The 15,981-nt window shown below is 46.4% G+C and overlaps 1 protein-coding gene across 1 annotated transcript; it reads right to left on the bottom strand.

Annotated features, from left to right (window-relative positions):
- Window positions 1-5,583: 5,583 nt before the first annotated feature.
- LOC129735091 (heat shock factor protein 5-like) lies at window positions 5,584-13,496 on the bottom strand. The gene is made up of 5 exons (XM_055700464.1): window positions 13,228-13,496; window positions 12,400-12,625; window positions 12,105-12,289; window positions 8,994-9,368; window positions 5,584-5,759 (listed from the first exon to the last, which is right to left on the bottom strand). The coding sequence occupies exons 1-5, from the start codon at window positions 13,259-13,261 to the stop codon at window positions 5,644-5,646; spliced, it is 936 nt and encodes a 311-aa protein (XP_055556439.1). The 5' UTR covers window positions 13,262-13,496; the 3' UTR covers window positions 5,584-5,643.
- Between the last annotated feature and the right edge of the window lie 2,485 nt (window positions 13,497-15,981).

The following is a 15,981-nucleotide window of genomic DNA, read 5'->3' on the forward strand; positions in this document are numbered from 1 at the left end:
AAACCCTTCACTGTACATTAAAAGCTTAATTAAAGAAGCCTTCAGTTCTTAAGCAGGCAAGAATATTGAAAAGCTACCGGTCCAGACCCTAGCATTACTATCAAATATAGTTAGCTCAAGAAAGATGTTGGTTTACCTCCCCTTACCTGCTCTGGACTGAACAATTCTTCCTGAAAAAACATGAGGGAGAACTCAGCTGGGCGGTGATCTGGTTCTTTGCTCCGTTTTTCATCTGCTTCCTGTGTGGTCAGAAGTTCTTGTAGTATTTTAGCAGCAGCAGCAGTTTCTATAGACAGAGTGGGATCGGCAGCACAAAGAATGTCAGAAGGCTGTAATGGAGACAAATTCAGTGCTCCATCTGCTGCCACCAGAAATGATGTGTCTGAAGTTACAGAGTGAGACATTCCAGCTGGCCTTCCTCAGTTGAAGGTGGTGCGTAACTATTAACAGGCGGTGCCTGATTTCCATTAAACTCCAGGATCGAATACTGGCTCTCTACAGGTGCCACTCCCACCTTTTCAGCTTTGCATGATGAATGCACCTCAGCGGCAACCTGAAACGTGGCTTCAAGACTGACTTCTGCCTTCTTGTTTTCTTCAGATATATTACATAGCCAGTCAGACGGCATCAGTTCAGCTTCGTAAGATGACTGTATTGGAGGATTCTGGAAAAAACAAAATACAGTGAACTTGTGTATCAAAAAATTACCATGACAGGATGTGTATTGATTCTGTTTATCCATTTATCCAAAAGCTTGAAAGATTGTCCGTTATTCTCAGTTTAATAGCAAGTTTAACCAGAAGAAAAAAGAAAAAAGCTACTGCTTTGTCTTGGTTTTCATTAACCACCTTACTCTTGGCACGCTTCCTTTCTTCTATTCATGGTCTATCCTGGAGAGAAGGTTACTTACTAGGAGCTGGTGTATGCCTGCAGATGCATTGTCTGCACACCCTTTGCACCGCAGGTGTTAAATATACCCAAGCATTCAAATCAGAGACTTCTGGTCTTAGTAGGACCTGTGGGGGTACACTAGAACCACCCTCTTCACGTGCCACATACGTAATAGAAAATGAGAGAGAAAATCCACCCGCCTTCAGTTCCTTCTAAAACTCAAGCATTCCTGTTGTTGTAGTATAAAAAAATCAGTATAAACCACATCATTTTTAAGCAAAAGAAAAAGGTCCACATGCTGTAAATGTGCATATGGACAACACAACTTGAGGAACTCACCGCTTCTTAACCAATAATACCATTTTCCTCCTCAAGTGATTGTCCATAGGCACATCTACACAAGGGGTGCCCCCCAGGAACGCCCCAGTCCCAGGATGAGTGGGAGTTCAAATACCGGTGAAAGCAAATACTGCAAAACTGCCCTGCCTGTCACAGCCTCACATCTGGACTCTCCGGTCATGACAATGTCCCACAGAGGCACAACCCAAAGTCTGCATCGATCTGCATAAAAACCCGACAGAATTTCAGGTCAGAAACACTTCTTGTAGAACCTACAGAGACTGCCTTTGCCATCACAGATCACGTCTGAACACTACTAAAATTTTTCACTGTAATGACATCACAGGACGACAGGACACAATCAGCAATCCAGTGATGATTTTTTTAGTAGCATTCCTATATATCGAATAACCTTTAAAACAGAATGAAGACAATGAAAGAGTTTTTCCAAAGCAGCAAGTCCTACCCAAGTGAAATGATAGATGACATTTTAACAGCCAGTGTCTGTACTGCTACTTCTTCTGGAGGTGACTCAGTCAAAGGACACTAGAAGGGTCATTTCTTCTGACAAATACAAGTCATACAATGATGTTGAACAGAAACTCAGGTCTATTTAAAATACAGCCTTCTTTTGGAAGAGATCCAGTATGAAGGAGTAGTCCTTAGTGCCTGACTATCCTTAGACCTTTTAGCTGAGGTCATGGTTAATGAAAAGCTACTTCCAGAGACGAGTAAATTAGAGAACAGGAAGCTACAGGATCACCTACTAGGAAAGCCGTATCAGATCAAATGCCAGTGAAGGACTTGGTCTCTCCCTGATGGAGATACCACAAAGAGATGAGATCCTGTCTCCTGGGTGTGTGAAGGCAAGTCCTAGTGTGGATTCGTGTAGATGTGCCAGTTTGCAGATAGCCACAAACTGTGGAGGGTGGGGGGAAACGGAGGGGGAAATAAAACCTGGAATTTGAGAAATTTAGGTTTAGTTAAGCAAAATCTTTTCATTAAAGGCTAAGCCACCTTTATGTTTTTATGAGATAGGTTCAAACATTATTCCTCTCATTTGATTTTTTTTCAGTTCTATTTTTTTAAAATGTTAATAAGGTGTTTCATTTCTGTTGCATTGCTTGTTTAGTGTCATAAGTAGTCAGGATTCTAAGTAAGATCTGGATTACCAAACCATCCAGGAATAAGATCATCCCTGCCAAAAACCAACCAACCAACCCACCCATACTGAAGCTTTTTCTGCCTCTTCTTAGGGGACCTCAGCTTGAAGCTGTTACAGCACATATTGTCCTCTTGGATGCACTACAGGATCTCGTGTGTATTTCCAACAGGAGAAAGGGGCCACACAAAGGTACAATTTAAATCCTTTTAGTTCACCTGGAGAAGGATGGGGGGAGGCAGCAATGAAACAAGGAAAACCGATAAAAGATTGAGAAGTCAGGGCCTGAAAGACTAATAGCTTGCTGGTCATTCAAGCTCAAGAGGAAAAATGGTCTAACTTAGCAGAAGTGGTGAAAGAGAAGACGGGCATTTCACTTACAAGATTAGCGTAGCGTGTGCAGGAATTAAAGCACAACCACACCTTTTCAGGGACCGCTAGGACTACACAAATCTGGCTTGAGTGCTTGGGCAATCGGAATTAGTTCAGACTTGATTTCTTTTTGAAATAACATGGCTGATTATCATTCCTTATTACAAATAAAAGCAAACTACTTAGGACTGCTTTTAAGGTCAGAAAGTTGTTCTTTTTTCTTGCACGTTTATTTCTTCCATTTCCCGTTACCTCTTGCTTCAGTTCCACAAGGAAATACCGACAGCTTAATAACCATGGTAATAGCAATAATCAAACGGCAGGGCTGCTATTAAAAAAAAAACAAAACGAGGTGGGGGCAGGGGGAAAAAAAAAAAAAAAAAAATCGCTGAAATCCCGTATGTAGCCTCAGTTCACATCTATGATAAAGCAGCGGGGAAGTATTGAGCTAATGGTTGTGAGCTGCCAGCACTGCTGTTGCAGAAGATAGCAGGAGGTCTCTCAAAAGACTCATTCCTACCCAAGGATACTGATTCATCACACTAATCCAAACCCCACTTAAGAGAACCCAAATGAAAAAATGGGTAAGAAGTTGTACCTGAGCTCCCTGTTTTGTAACCAACCGTGATGAGAGTGTAATACAAACCTCTGAAACCCCGATTTCAGAAACCTGGTGAGATACACCATCATCAGCCACCATGTCTGGGTATAACCACCTATGTCCCCTTGCCATTCCATGCAGTAATTCTCTGTAGCTTTTCCTGGAGAGCAAACTGCAGCCAACCAACCAGTTAGTTACCGGCCTGGTCTGCCCATGTTCCAGTCAGGGTCACCTAACACTTTCAGCAGCTCAGGTGCGTACTGTACAAGCCCAGCAGCTGGCCCCCAAGACCCAGAAACTCCACCTGTCTTAAATCTCTCCTAAACTTAAAAGTGATGCTCTCTGCAAGACCCAGTAAGAACAGCACAAGGTTAGGCTTCCTTGTCCAAGAGTGCCCGCTTTTCCTTCTGAGACCACAAAGCACTGTCTGGATCCAACAGAAACGGGGCTGGTAACCAGCTTGCTGACTACTAGTGTGCCGATACGGTTCGCTGTCTTCGGGACTGGTCCAGCAGTTTCGTATAGGCTTTGCCACTCCTACCTAGCAGCACACAGCGTGACCAAACAGCCTAAAACGCCCCGCAAACCACACTTCAACAGCATCGCACTGAATTCCTGCAACTGGTAGAAGGTATCGAGTGGAACGATAGGAAATATACCATGCAATAGTTCTATTTTTTGTGAAGAACAATAAAAATGCTTAGTCAGCCAGGGCTGATAAATTTTACCGCTTTTGAGGATTTGTGCAAGTGGTTACTGATGGATGATCAGTACACCAGCCGGGCAGGATGCTCAGTACTGCAGCTTGCCACATCCCCCAGCAGAAGTTTGGGGAAGTATATGCCCCAGAACACACAAAAGGCAAACTGATTATTCCCCACAGCTCAGCAAGAACCGCAGGCAAACTGCTGTCTTCTGTACCACCTGCACAGCCTGTCACCACGTTCCAGGAGAAATGACCTAGGCTATGCTAAGACTCGGAAATCTCAAGAAGTCCCGTTGATCCACGCGGTACGATAGCTGTGTTACCCTGCTCAGAGACAGCCGGTTACTGACCTGGTGGAACTGATACAGGGCACTGCTTGCCTTTGGCCTTCTGTCTGCCCAGATGCTCGGCAGCTTTTTGCTGGGGGTTTCCAGGAAACAAAGCAACCACTAGCAAGTGGCCGAAAGCTCTTCTGACTCCACATGCCGCCCATGGACTTGCTTCTCCAAACAACTGATTTTTACTAGACCCTTTGGACACTGTATATTATCCTTCAATCTAGCCACAACACCACCTCTGACAACTCCTTTGGAATGATTTACTATCCCATGGATCTCGGCCTTCCGAGATAAGCTATTTAATTGTGACTGCCCATCGCTCAGATGGATCCTCATGTCCTGGATGAAAAAAGCAGCTCACAATGAAAGTGAGAGGACAAAGATGCACTGTGCGAAAAATAAATACTACAATATCGACGGCATGACTGGCTGTTGGCTATTTATAGCCTTACACTAACGTGTTACCCTGGCCATAACCTGCCCATCTTGGATAAGCTTATTTTTTAAAAGAAGTCACGAATAAAAGAGAAAGGTTGATATTTGCAAGACAGGAAACTGGATGATCAAGCTTGGGTAGGTCAACCCTTTTTCAACACGCATAAGCATAACTTGCTTCGCTTGTCCTCTGTGAGGGGGAAAAAAGTATATGCGTTATGCTGTAATAGAAAAGGAAGCTCTTGCATTTTTACTTCAGATCTTCTGATATCTGATAAGCCAGGCCCTCCAAATAAGGCGCAGTTTCCACTAAAATTACATAAAGCATTTACAAGAAGTACTGGAGTTATCTTTAATAAGAGATCTCCGAGGTGGGGCCCATTCCACAAAGTCACCTTAGTTTTCCTCGTTCATCAAATCAAACTCAGGACTGCAGGAAGCTGTCCGGGACAAAGAAGTGGAGCTGCTTCTCAGTATTTTCATAATATTAAAGAATCTCTTTTTGTCCAGGCAAGAACATTCTTCAAATACAAATGCAGGCTCATTAACTAAAAGCGATTCTGGTGAAGTCAAGCAAAAACACTCCACTGATGAGGACACCCACTATGCTGCTACCCTGAAACCTAACCTGAATTACAAAACTACCCGTTTAACATTCAGTGGTTCTTTGAAATAGGTATTTGTAAACCACATCACTTTCACTTCATCAAGCAGATCAGTTTTCAAATTTATATCCTTAATTTCACAAGTGTATAAACCTGCAGTTCATTCATACAGTCTCCTTCTCTTTCACCTCCTTTCAGTAGGCTACGCTCACCTGGAGAAAGCTGTCGTGGGTGCACGCTGAAGCAGTAGGACCAGCACAGCCAGCCAGAGGATCTGTGTGGGCTGCTGCTGAACAACTCTGCGGTGTGGCTGCAAGAATTCAAACACAGCTATCAGACTGCCGGAACTTGTGTCTGGTGTGCAGTTCTATTGCTTACTTTGATTAAACATTTCAATAATCACACAGTAAACGACATTCCAGAAATTTATTGTTACCTCCCAAGTCATTTTAAGACCAATTTCTTAACCTTAAAAATATTTAAGATATGTATAGATGTATTAAAAATATATATTGTAAAATTGGTAACACACACACATACATGCAGAAACCTCATAATCAGAGTCTTTTGTGTCTTAGTATCACCTCTCTGATTTGGCTGCTTGAGTTTCTTGTCACAATACACCACAGAAAGCGTATTCACATAGCTGAGCCTAGGTGTTCATACACACTTGTGACCATGTGAATTTTAAGACTTACAAAGAAAATGAATTATCTTAACCAAGAGTGTATCATTCCGAAGAATATCATGACTACTCCTAAACTACCACTCACCAGAAAGGTCTTCATAGGTAAATGAACCCTACAGCCACAGATGCATTCAAAAGGCACGACTGGACTTGCACTGTCAGGTGGCACCAATAACTAATATTTCTCACATGGTCTCCATGACTGATTTTTCATTATTAGACACTCTCGGATAATAAAGCTTCAACGCATTTCTTTCACGCGATTCTACTACTGTCAAAGGTTTTGCAGATAGTTGAAAGTAAACAGAACTAAATCCTTAAACTAATTATGGTCTAAGGCTAGTGGGGAAAAAAAGACTTAGATGAGCGTATTTTATGTTACTGACTTTTCAATAAGAATCATAATGAAAAACCAGGGAAATCTTTTTGTCACGGAAGTTAACAAACAAGTTTGAATACACACAAAAAGAAATCTTTTGACAAAGTTCTACTTTGATTTCATTTAATGGGACTTCAAAAGTGAAATGAAGAGAGTCAAGAATAAGATTGAACATACATTCTTTAGTTCTCTCACTTACTAAATACATATCTTAAGGTTAACTATCACTTTCCAAACAAACTAATCTTGCTGCTGTGCTTTCATGATGAAGGAAACCAGACTTTTTCATGTGGACATTTGAAGAAACACGCTTTCAGCATTCTGTATGTTATAATATATAGAAGAAAGGATAGCGGAGAGATTAAGAGATACACAGGCACAGAAGTAAAACCGCTGAGACAGTCCTAGAGTGACAGTGAAAATTAAGATTTATCATACTCCAGTGAAATGTCACTTACACTCTCAGAAACGCTAATTAATTCACTGGAGGTTTCAAACGCCTCAGATTCCCTAAGTTTCTGTATTTTAGTTTTGATTACACCTTGCAAAATTTGGTATGTTTTCACTGCGTTCTCACACCCACCTCCCACCCCAGAAGGTTCTACCTGAGCAACATAGCCAAGTTATCCTTTAAACTTAAAGCAACGAGCGTCATCCAGTGAGAGAGATCTCCATATTCATGTCTAAATCTACGCTGGTCTCCCTCAGCTCCCCTACAGGCAGTACTTCAAAACAGGCACTTCCAGGACACCAGGAATCTTACCCCAAGACAAACTCTAAACCGAGCTACGTGAAATCGCACCCGAGACGCCCCTTTCCTTCCCTTGACTACGGGAGAGGGCTGGGGCCTTAGCTGAGACAGAGACAACTACAATTCATCATGATGAGTTTCAGCCTATGCTCTGTAACCATAGAAACGCAAAGCGGGGGACCACCTCCCACCTTAATTAAGCAAGTATTCTGGATGAGGCTTGGAGCTACCTGGTCTAATAGAAGGTGTCCCTGCCCATGGCAGGGGGGTGGGAACTTGCTGATCTTTAAGGTCCCTTCCAACCCAAACCATTCTATGACTCTCAGGACACCTGCTCCTGGGAGAAGACTTGATAGTTAGCAGCTGGTAAGGCAGGCTCCACACTCTGGCCACCACAGAAATCTTTGCATAAGGAGCACAAGGCAAGGAGCACGTGGCAGAAGTTGCCTGTCTCTTAAACATTTAAGTGTGTCTACAAGAAATGCCCAGCTCCTCAGAACCCTTCCTTGACAAAAATGACGTTACAGAAACTGTTGATTATTGTCCGAAATGTTCTCAGCAGAGGTCTCAGAAGACATGCACAAAAGATGTAATGATTTCACTGTGTAGGATTTCTAAACAGGGATAGATAGCTGTCTTTGTGAAGGTGCGGCTGCCAAAGGAGGAGCAGGCAGAAGGAAAGAATAACAACTGAGCTTTAGTTTGTTCAAGGAAAGAGTCACTGTTCTGAATTTCAGAAGTTTTAGGGAAACTAAAAAAAACCACCACAAACCCACAACAAATACACCACCACTCCCCAGAAAATACCCTATCATGTGATTTTTCCCATTCAAGGTAAGGGCAAGGAAAAGAACAGTAATTTGCTTCAACTCCTCTTCTGAAGAATAAAAACACTTCAGTGAGACTGATTTACTTTGCAATTGAGTGATTAAGTGAGACTGACAATTGTGGCAGAAATAATTTAGAAAAAAGAAAGGAGCCAAGACTTTTGTACTTTCTAGTTTTCAGTGCATAAAAAAATACAACATAAAGAAGCTAAGCAAGAAAAAAAATGTAGATACAAAAATAGTATGAGCAGAATGAAATATTCTACACCAGGAGTCCTCAAACTACGGCCCACGGGCCGGATATGGCCCCCCAGGGTCCTCAATCCAGCCCCCCCTATTTACAGAACACCCACACCACCCCCACCCGCGCCGGGGGTTGGAGGGGGAAACCAAGCAGACGCAGATGACTTCCTGCCATCTAATCCGCGCGCCGGCCCCCTGTTTATAAAGTTTGAGGACCCCTGTTCTGCACAATACTTTTGACTGATCTTTGAGTTTAAAACCTTAACCTGGAAAAACATGAGACCAAGGCCTAGGATACTACTTCTTAACAAGGTCTCAGTGCTTTAATATCATTGTCCAAGTTTTGCTTAATTAAAAAAACAAAAATGAAAGTTAGCCTCACACCGACTAGTATTGGACAAATATTCTTCTCCTCGCCCTTTCACCTCAACAGAAAGGCTATCCAGAAAATCACCAGGGGACACACAAAATCTGGAGGAAGGGCACGAATACCAAACAGAAACTCCTTTTGCTTTAGGTCCATCTTCCTTTTAGACTTGACACTTTCTAATTCTCACTTGAGATATACACATGGCGGAGTATTGTAGAAAAATATTGGAAAGTCTCACTTTAAAATCTATTTTTTGAAAAGCAAATGCAGAAATTTTTTTTCATACCTGTTGGATAGCAGGCTTGTGAGTACGGCACTGAAGATGCAGAGCTGCTGCAATTTGCAATGGATGCGGCAACGCTTTGAGTCCCTTGCTGAAGTGGCGGAAGAGAAGCCACAGGCTGGAGGGTGTACGTGGCTCCTGTTGGAAGTGTCTGGAGTACAGGAAAGGCAGCCCCTTTATCTGGAAAAGCTGGGGAAGCCCCTTGCCCTGGCAGCAACCCAAGTGGTCCCTGCTGGATCCAAGTGGAAGGGACTGGAGTCGGATCTAATCTTTGTGCTGGTAAAGTGCTGGGGGCTTGGCACGAGGTTGCCATGTAGGAGTAAGGAGGGAAAACACTTTGACCGTAAAGTTGATGAAACTGTCCTACAGTCAGCAGTCCTGCAGTGGGTACAAAATAAAGCGAAACAAGTGTTAAGGAAAGGAGTTTTCACAGGCAAAGAAAGGCAATATGAGGAGCCAAGGCTCTACAACATGATTTGGGAAGACTACCTTTGCTCCAGCGTACTTAATCCAGAAAGGAGACTGTACTCTTAGACCCGAGCATGCACTAACTGCTGTGTGGCACACGAGTGAAGCGCCAACCCAGAGGTGTCTGCGTAGCATTCAATCTCCTTAAACTGGCAGTAACGAGTTACCCATATTTAGAAATGTGCTATAAATCAAAATGTGTAGTAACTTACTAAACCAAACAAAAGCAATTTTGAAAGTACGGTGTGTTAAATCAGACAATACATTCTAAAAAAGGGACATCATAAAGCAAGATTTGACCAAACTCCACTACTGACAGCTCACAAACGGCTAAGGGAAGGGCAACGTCAAAATCCTCCAATGGACTTTGCAAGTACTTTATGACAAGTCATTTATTTGGTCAAGAAAAAAATTTCAAAGCCAATTTTTTCTCAGCTCAACTAGTTCAGTGCAGACTAAAATATCCCAGTCTTTGCCATTTTGTTATTTCTTAGACAGTCCTTTTATTCTTCTCTATTATTTTATAGTTTCCTCTCTCAGACAGTTACTGTTTCATGAAATGGTATTTGCTTTTATACCATGACAGCTCAATTTCTGTTTTGGTGACTTTGTGGAAACACTGACAGTAACACCGCAAACGCCTGTGCTCATTGATTTCTGCAAGAACTACTGCATTTGTGACTCCCCTGCAGGATTGCATTTAGCCATGAGAATTACAAGTTTCAGGATGGTTCACGTCAATAGGGTTTATCTAGAAGCCAGGCTTTCTCAGACCTGTAGTTTCCAATTCTCACCCAAAAGGACTTTTTTTAAAAATAGCCTCACATTTACCTCTTGCACTCCTCTGATGAAATCAGTAACATACAGTCATTATTCTGCAAGTTCATATTTAACCATTAAGAATCACTAAATAAATACCAGCTGACCCTGAAGATTTGCTAAGACTTAATGTATAGGACCGTTTATTTCCTGTTCAGTACTTTCACCATTTATAAACAGAGAAGGAACAGGGGTATGAAAATTCTTTTGTTTATATTTTACCTTTGGATAGGGACATGAAGATTATCTAGTTCTAACACGTAAACAAGACACCACGGGATGCCAAGTTACCAACCTCCAGTTGCTGTCCAGGAATTGTTCCTGAATGTTTAACAGAGCGTTACACCCTGCAAGACACTGGGAACAGACGTGCCCCTAAACAGTCAGTACAGAGCGCACAGTGCATTGTCAGCCTGTCAGAACTTGACTGCATAGAAACCCCAATGTTTTCCTTGTTCTGTCTTTCTAGAAAATGAGACTCCTAGAGCAAAAACTCTGAAACTGCAGCCATCAAAACAGAGGACAAAAAATGAAAGTCATCTCTTTCTCATAATTTCCTTTACCAATGGTCTGCATTACATCAGACAAACCACGTCACTGAAGTCTGCAATGACTCATCTTAGCCTTAACAAGGTTAACATCAAATCATTAGTTTAAATGTTTCCTAGCCTCCCTACTGAAATAAGTTCCATCCCTTCTCAGATGCTTCATTTTGTCTTCTTGGTATTGCACGTGCAGTTCCACACACATCACGGAAAACACCACTTGAATTAGATGACAGTTCCTACCCTGACACAGTAACCAAGAGTATGGGGATACCCTACTCTGCTCTAAAGGCCAGCCGGTGCTGCAGACAGCAGTACCGTCAACTGCTTCTCCCCTTCTCCTGGTCGCACAGTCCTGCCGCTCCTCCTACACCGCGCCTTACAGCTCTGCACCCATGGGGTGCATCACTCGGGTCCAAGAGCCAGCCAGGCTATTAAAGTCTTCTCCGATCACTGCGCTGAACCAACACGTTGCTGTATCAGCTGCAAGGAAGATGACAGTTAACACGCCACCAAGGGAATGGGAAGCCGGAGTGCTCTTCTGGCAGCAGCCCAAGAGCACTGCAAAGCAAGATATTCACATCTTCCTTACACAGCACCAACTACAAAGCTTTAGGGCCGATACAAAATTTGTGGAATAATCCTGAGGGCTCACACTTGTCTTGGGAAAACTCAGATCCTCTCAAAGAGGGTTAGAAAGAAAGAAAACACGTTCTAGGGCTTTTCAGCAGTATTATTTTCTAATTAGCTCTCACCTACTCATTCAATCAGTTTTAAAAACTACGTAGCTTGTGAATTCTTTTTCAGGAGACAACTGACAAAAATCTTACTACCAGGTCTCGTCTCCTTTGCACAAAACTAACAGGATGCTCTAGTTATCACTTCACACGACTCACTGCTTCACACACATGTAATGACAGCATATTAAGCATCCCTACTGATGGGCATCCTTACTGACGGGCAAGAAGCAGTAACGTTCATCTGGTAGAGCTGTGCCAGCTCCACAGAGATCGAGCAAGGGTGTTCTTAGTGTAGCACGCAATGGAGACTGTACTGTAGTCTACAGGCAGCCTGAAATACATGTGAACCATGCTACTCATGCTTACTGGCAGCAGATCTACCTGCATAAACAACAACAGCTTCCCTACACCAGCTGAACTGAGATGCCACCGGCAAGGACAGGTAACCCTTCTCCCTCAGGAGAGCGTTGATTTTCAAATCCCATGCCACCCAGCGCTTCTCAAAAACCCACCAAGGCCCCACATGGCCCACTCTGACTCACCAGGCCTGCTGAGCGTCGAGGGCGGAGGCAGCGGCTGCCCGTTCAGTGGCGTGCCAGGCAAGCGCTGGAAGCGGTTGGGTGGGCGGCTGGTCACATCCAGGCCCGCTGCCATCTTCGCCTTGTTGCCCTTCGTCAGGCGCTTCAGGTGGACGAGGAGGTCGGGGCGGTCGCGGCGAAAGTGGGGGCTGTGGAAGCGATGCAGGGGCCCGGTGCAGTTGCCACCGTTGCCTTGTCCACCCTCTGGGCCCGGCCCAGGCCCGGGCCCCACCACACTGCTCCCCGGCAACATCCCCACCTTGCGGAAGCCATAGAGACTGAGCTGCCGGATGAAGCTGCTGAAGTTCTTGGTCTTGAAGAAACCGGCGGCTGCCGCTGCCCCACGGCCACCCGGCTGCGCGGCGACGGCCGGCCCGGCGCCCAGCAGCTCGCACTCACAGAGCGGCTGGTTGATGACCAGCCCCTGGCCGGAGGCACCCCAGCGAACGGAGCGGCAGCGCGGGCTGTTGACCAGCCGCCACAGCCTGGCGGGGAAGGTGTCGGCACTGACGGGGACGGGCTGCTGCGACGCGTCCGTGTCGGTAGGTGGCACCAACCGCCGCGCGCTCAACCGCCGCCCCGCTCCTCCGCTTCCGTGCCCCGCCTGCGAGGCGCTGCCCGCCGCGCGCGGCCCCCGGCCCTCAGCCCCGCCGCGGCGCTGGTCCGCGCAGCGCCCCGGTCCCTCGGCACGGCACGGCCGCAGCCCGGCCCCCCCCTCAGCCCGGCCCCCCCCCTCAGCCACCCCTCAGCCCCGCCATCCCCTCAGCTCCCCCTCAGCCCCGCCATCCCCTCAGCTCCCCCTCAGCCCCGCCATCCCCCTCAGCTCCCCCTCAGCCCCGCCATCCCCCCCAGCTCCCCCTCAGCCCCGCCATCCCCCTCAGCCCCCCCTCAGCCCCGCCCCCCCCCAGCTCCCCCTCAGCCCCGCCATCCCCCTCAAGCTCCCCCTCAGCCCCGCCATCCCCCTCAGCTCCCCCCGTCCATTCAGCTCCCCATGTCCCCTCAGCCGGGCCATGTCCCTCAGCCCCGCCATCCCCCTCCGCCCCGCCGGTCCCCTCGGCCACCCCCTCCGCCCCGCCGGTCCCCTCACCCCGCCGGCCCCTCAGCTCCGCTGCCACCAGCATCTGCCGTAGCTTCCGTGAGCGACCGGGCGGCTGAGGCCCGGGGCCGAAAGCTGCCGCTCGGGGCGGCCCCGCCGCCAGCCCGGAGCCGTCCCGGGGGCAGCCTGGACGTCCTTGAACCACGGCGCGGGTGGGCGCCGGGCCGTGGAAAGCGGCTGCAGGCGGGGCAGAGCGGGGAACACGCGCTCCGCGACCCCGCACCCCGCCATGGCTGCCCGGCGCCCCGGGACCGCGCGCGGGAAAGGGGGCGGCGCCGCAGGGCCACGTGACACAACATCGAATCCCAGGGAGGGGAGGGGCGGGGCGGGGGCGGGTTCTGCTGAGCAGCCGGACCTGCCCGGGCGCCGCGGCTGCCGCGGGGTGCGGGCGGCGGGGACGGAGAGGGGCGCGGGCGGCGGGGGCTCGGGAGCTGCTCCATGTGCCGGGGGCACCCCGGGCTGGTGCGTACCCCGCCGGGAGGAATGCAGCCGGCAGAGCAAAAGTGTCGGCTTAAAAACCACTGGCAGTTCACAAAAGGAAAAGCGAATTTATAAGGAGTGCAGAGGAACACGGAACAAATCGGGAATTGTGTCACATTTGCCCCAAAACCCCCCAGACCTGTGCAGTTCTGATCCCCACGCCAGAACAGATCAAGTGGAGTTAAAATGGGGCAGAGAAAATCAGCAGCGAGGGTAAGAACTAGCTTCAGCGGAAGGAAATACTGAAGAAGGAATCTTCAGAGGGGCAGTTATATAAAAATATAGGTGGTAAAGTTGTAGTTAGTGTAAAGGAGGCAAGCACGACTCATGGAGGATTTCAAACAGGAGAAATCAAATCAGGTACTTAATCACAGGGAAACCGGGGAACTAATTGCCACAGGATGTTTTGGGTACCACAATGTTACTTGGCTAAGGGAGGGTGTGGGGGGGTGCGCGTGTGTGAAGAAAAGAGAGAGGAAAAAAGAACAAGATTAGCTACATTCACAAAGACTAGAACTCTTAAAGCGGCACCTTTGTCACTGCGAGTGCTTGCACTGTGCGCTGGCACAGCTCTGAGGCGGTGCCTGAGCTGCACTGGTGCAGATCTGCCCTCTTCTCAGCCTTGTGCTGTCAGCTGTGACTGCAGGCAGACTGCAGGAACCAGCAGAACCATCCTTACCGCTGCAGAACAGGAATCTGCTATGAACCAACAGGCAAAGAAGAGCAGGGAGCCAGGGAAGGAAGAGTGCGGTGATCTCTCTCTCTGCTTGCATCTTGCCCACAGGTCACCAGCAGTGGCAGAAGAAAACGACATTCCTCTGTCTTGGCTGCCCTCAAAGCAAGACAGTAGTGAGAAGACTGAGCACCTGTGTGTTTTGTGACCTCAAAATACATTATCTTGGAGTTGTCGTAAGATTTCTTAGCAAGAAGGTACAAAACCAAACCTCTTCTTTAACTAAAGTCGTCCTTATTGCTTTGGTTTACAGCACAGCCCCTAACCACCAAGGCAAGTAAAAGCGCAGTAAGTTCCAGAAAGGGAACAAAATTGAATAAACTGATGGGAAACTGTTCCTATTTTTAAACTGAAAGCAAAATCCCTCTGCTCTTCTGCATAGCTGAAGTGAGGAAAATGATGTTTGGGTGGGGTTGCTTAACAGAGTTTCACACTTCAAATTAAACCAGAAGCAGAAATTTTGTCAATGTTGTCATCAAAGCTGAAATCCAGCACCACAGAAGGATGCTGCTTTACCCAAGGAATTAATGGCCTACGATTCTAGTAAGCTCATGCTGTCATCTTCCCAAGACGCTTTGCAATTTTTTTCCCCTCGGTAATAACTTATTAAGAATTATGTTGCTCAGTGTAAACAGCTAAAACTTAAGTAAAGCAAATCTGAAAAATCCAGAAAAATGTCCATTTCACAATAAATTCTTCTTGGCATTCCTGAGGTTGTCTTTTGCATTACTTCAGTGAAATGAATTTGGGTTTCTCTCTCCTTGTGCAGCAAGAGTGCCAGAAGACCATGACTACCTGATGGTGGGACAGGTGAGGTTTTTAGTGTATCATCCGTAACTCAGGGCAGAGCCAGCAATACGTAGTCCATAACTGAAATGCAGAGCATGATTCCCTAAAACTAACACAAAGAAACAGCGGTCCCTTTCGTACCACTGGCCATTCTTGACTTCAGCCACAAGAGTGGATTCATTTGCCACTTCTTGGTCAGTGGGTTAAATTTGGTCCTGAGGACTTTAAATTGTTACTTAAATCGTCAAAGATTGTTATTAGCCAAAGGTGATGGGAGCTGCAAGAACAAATAGCTTATTACTAATTTGTATCATTGACATATGAACTCAGTGCTTTCCTTCTTTTTCACCCATGTGAACTCAAATTGCTGTTAGCCCGCACGCCCCTATTTGCCATGTACCATGGCAGTTACTCTCTGGTGTCTGCCTCTCTCACAGCTGTGCCTTTCTCTGCAGCTAGCTTTCTTTCTCCTTCCCTGCTGCGGGACACCAGAGATCTGTCCATTGTACAGACGAGAAGGTGGGCCTTTGCCAGAAATTCATAATCCTCTTCTGCCAGTACTTAACCTCCATTCCAACCTTTTGTAATAACCTCCTAGTTTTCTACATTTCTCTTGCTTATACATATATATAGTACAAAAAAACCCTACCAACTTAACGATGTAAATTATACATTTTGCAAACTGATTCGGCAGAGCTGAACAAAAATGTTATTGTTAGCTTGTCTGCTGTATGTCAGGGCAA

This window comes from Falco cherrug, unplaced genomic scaffold, assembly GCF_023634085.1.
Source record: "Falco cherrug isolate bFalChe1 unplaced genomic scaffold, bFalChe1.pri scaffold_31, whole genome shotgun sequence".
Taxonomy (NCBI): domain Eukaryota; kingdom Metazoa; phylum Chordata; class Aves; order Falconiformes; family Falconidae; genus Falco; species Falco cherrug.

What these genes read in the sequence shown, in the direction of transcription:
- LOC129735091 (XM_055700464.1), bottom strand. Translation starts at nt 13,261, where the DNA reads ATGCTGGTGGCAGCGGAGCTGAGGGGCCGGCGGG. An exon ending in GGAGCTGAGGGGCCGGCGGG is followed by an intron (nt 12,626 to 13,227) that starts GTGAGGGGACCG and finishes CTTCCCCGCCAG; the next exon opens with GCTGTGGCGGCTGGTCAACA. An exon ending in ACAAGCCTGCTATCCAACAG is followed by an intron (nt 5,760 to 8,993) that starts GTATGAAAAAAA and finishes GAATTCTTGCAG; the next exon opens with CCACACCGCAGAGTTGTTCA.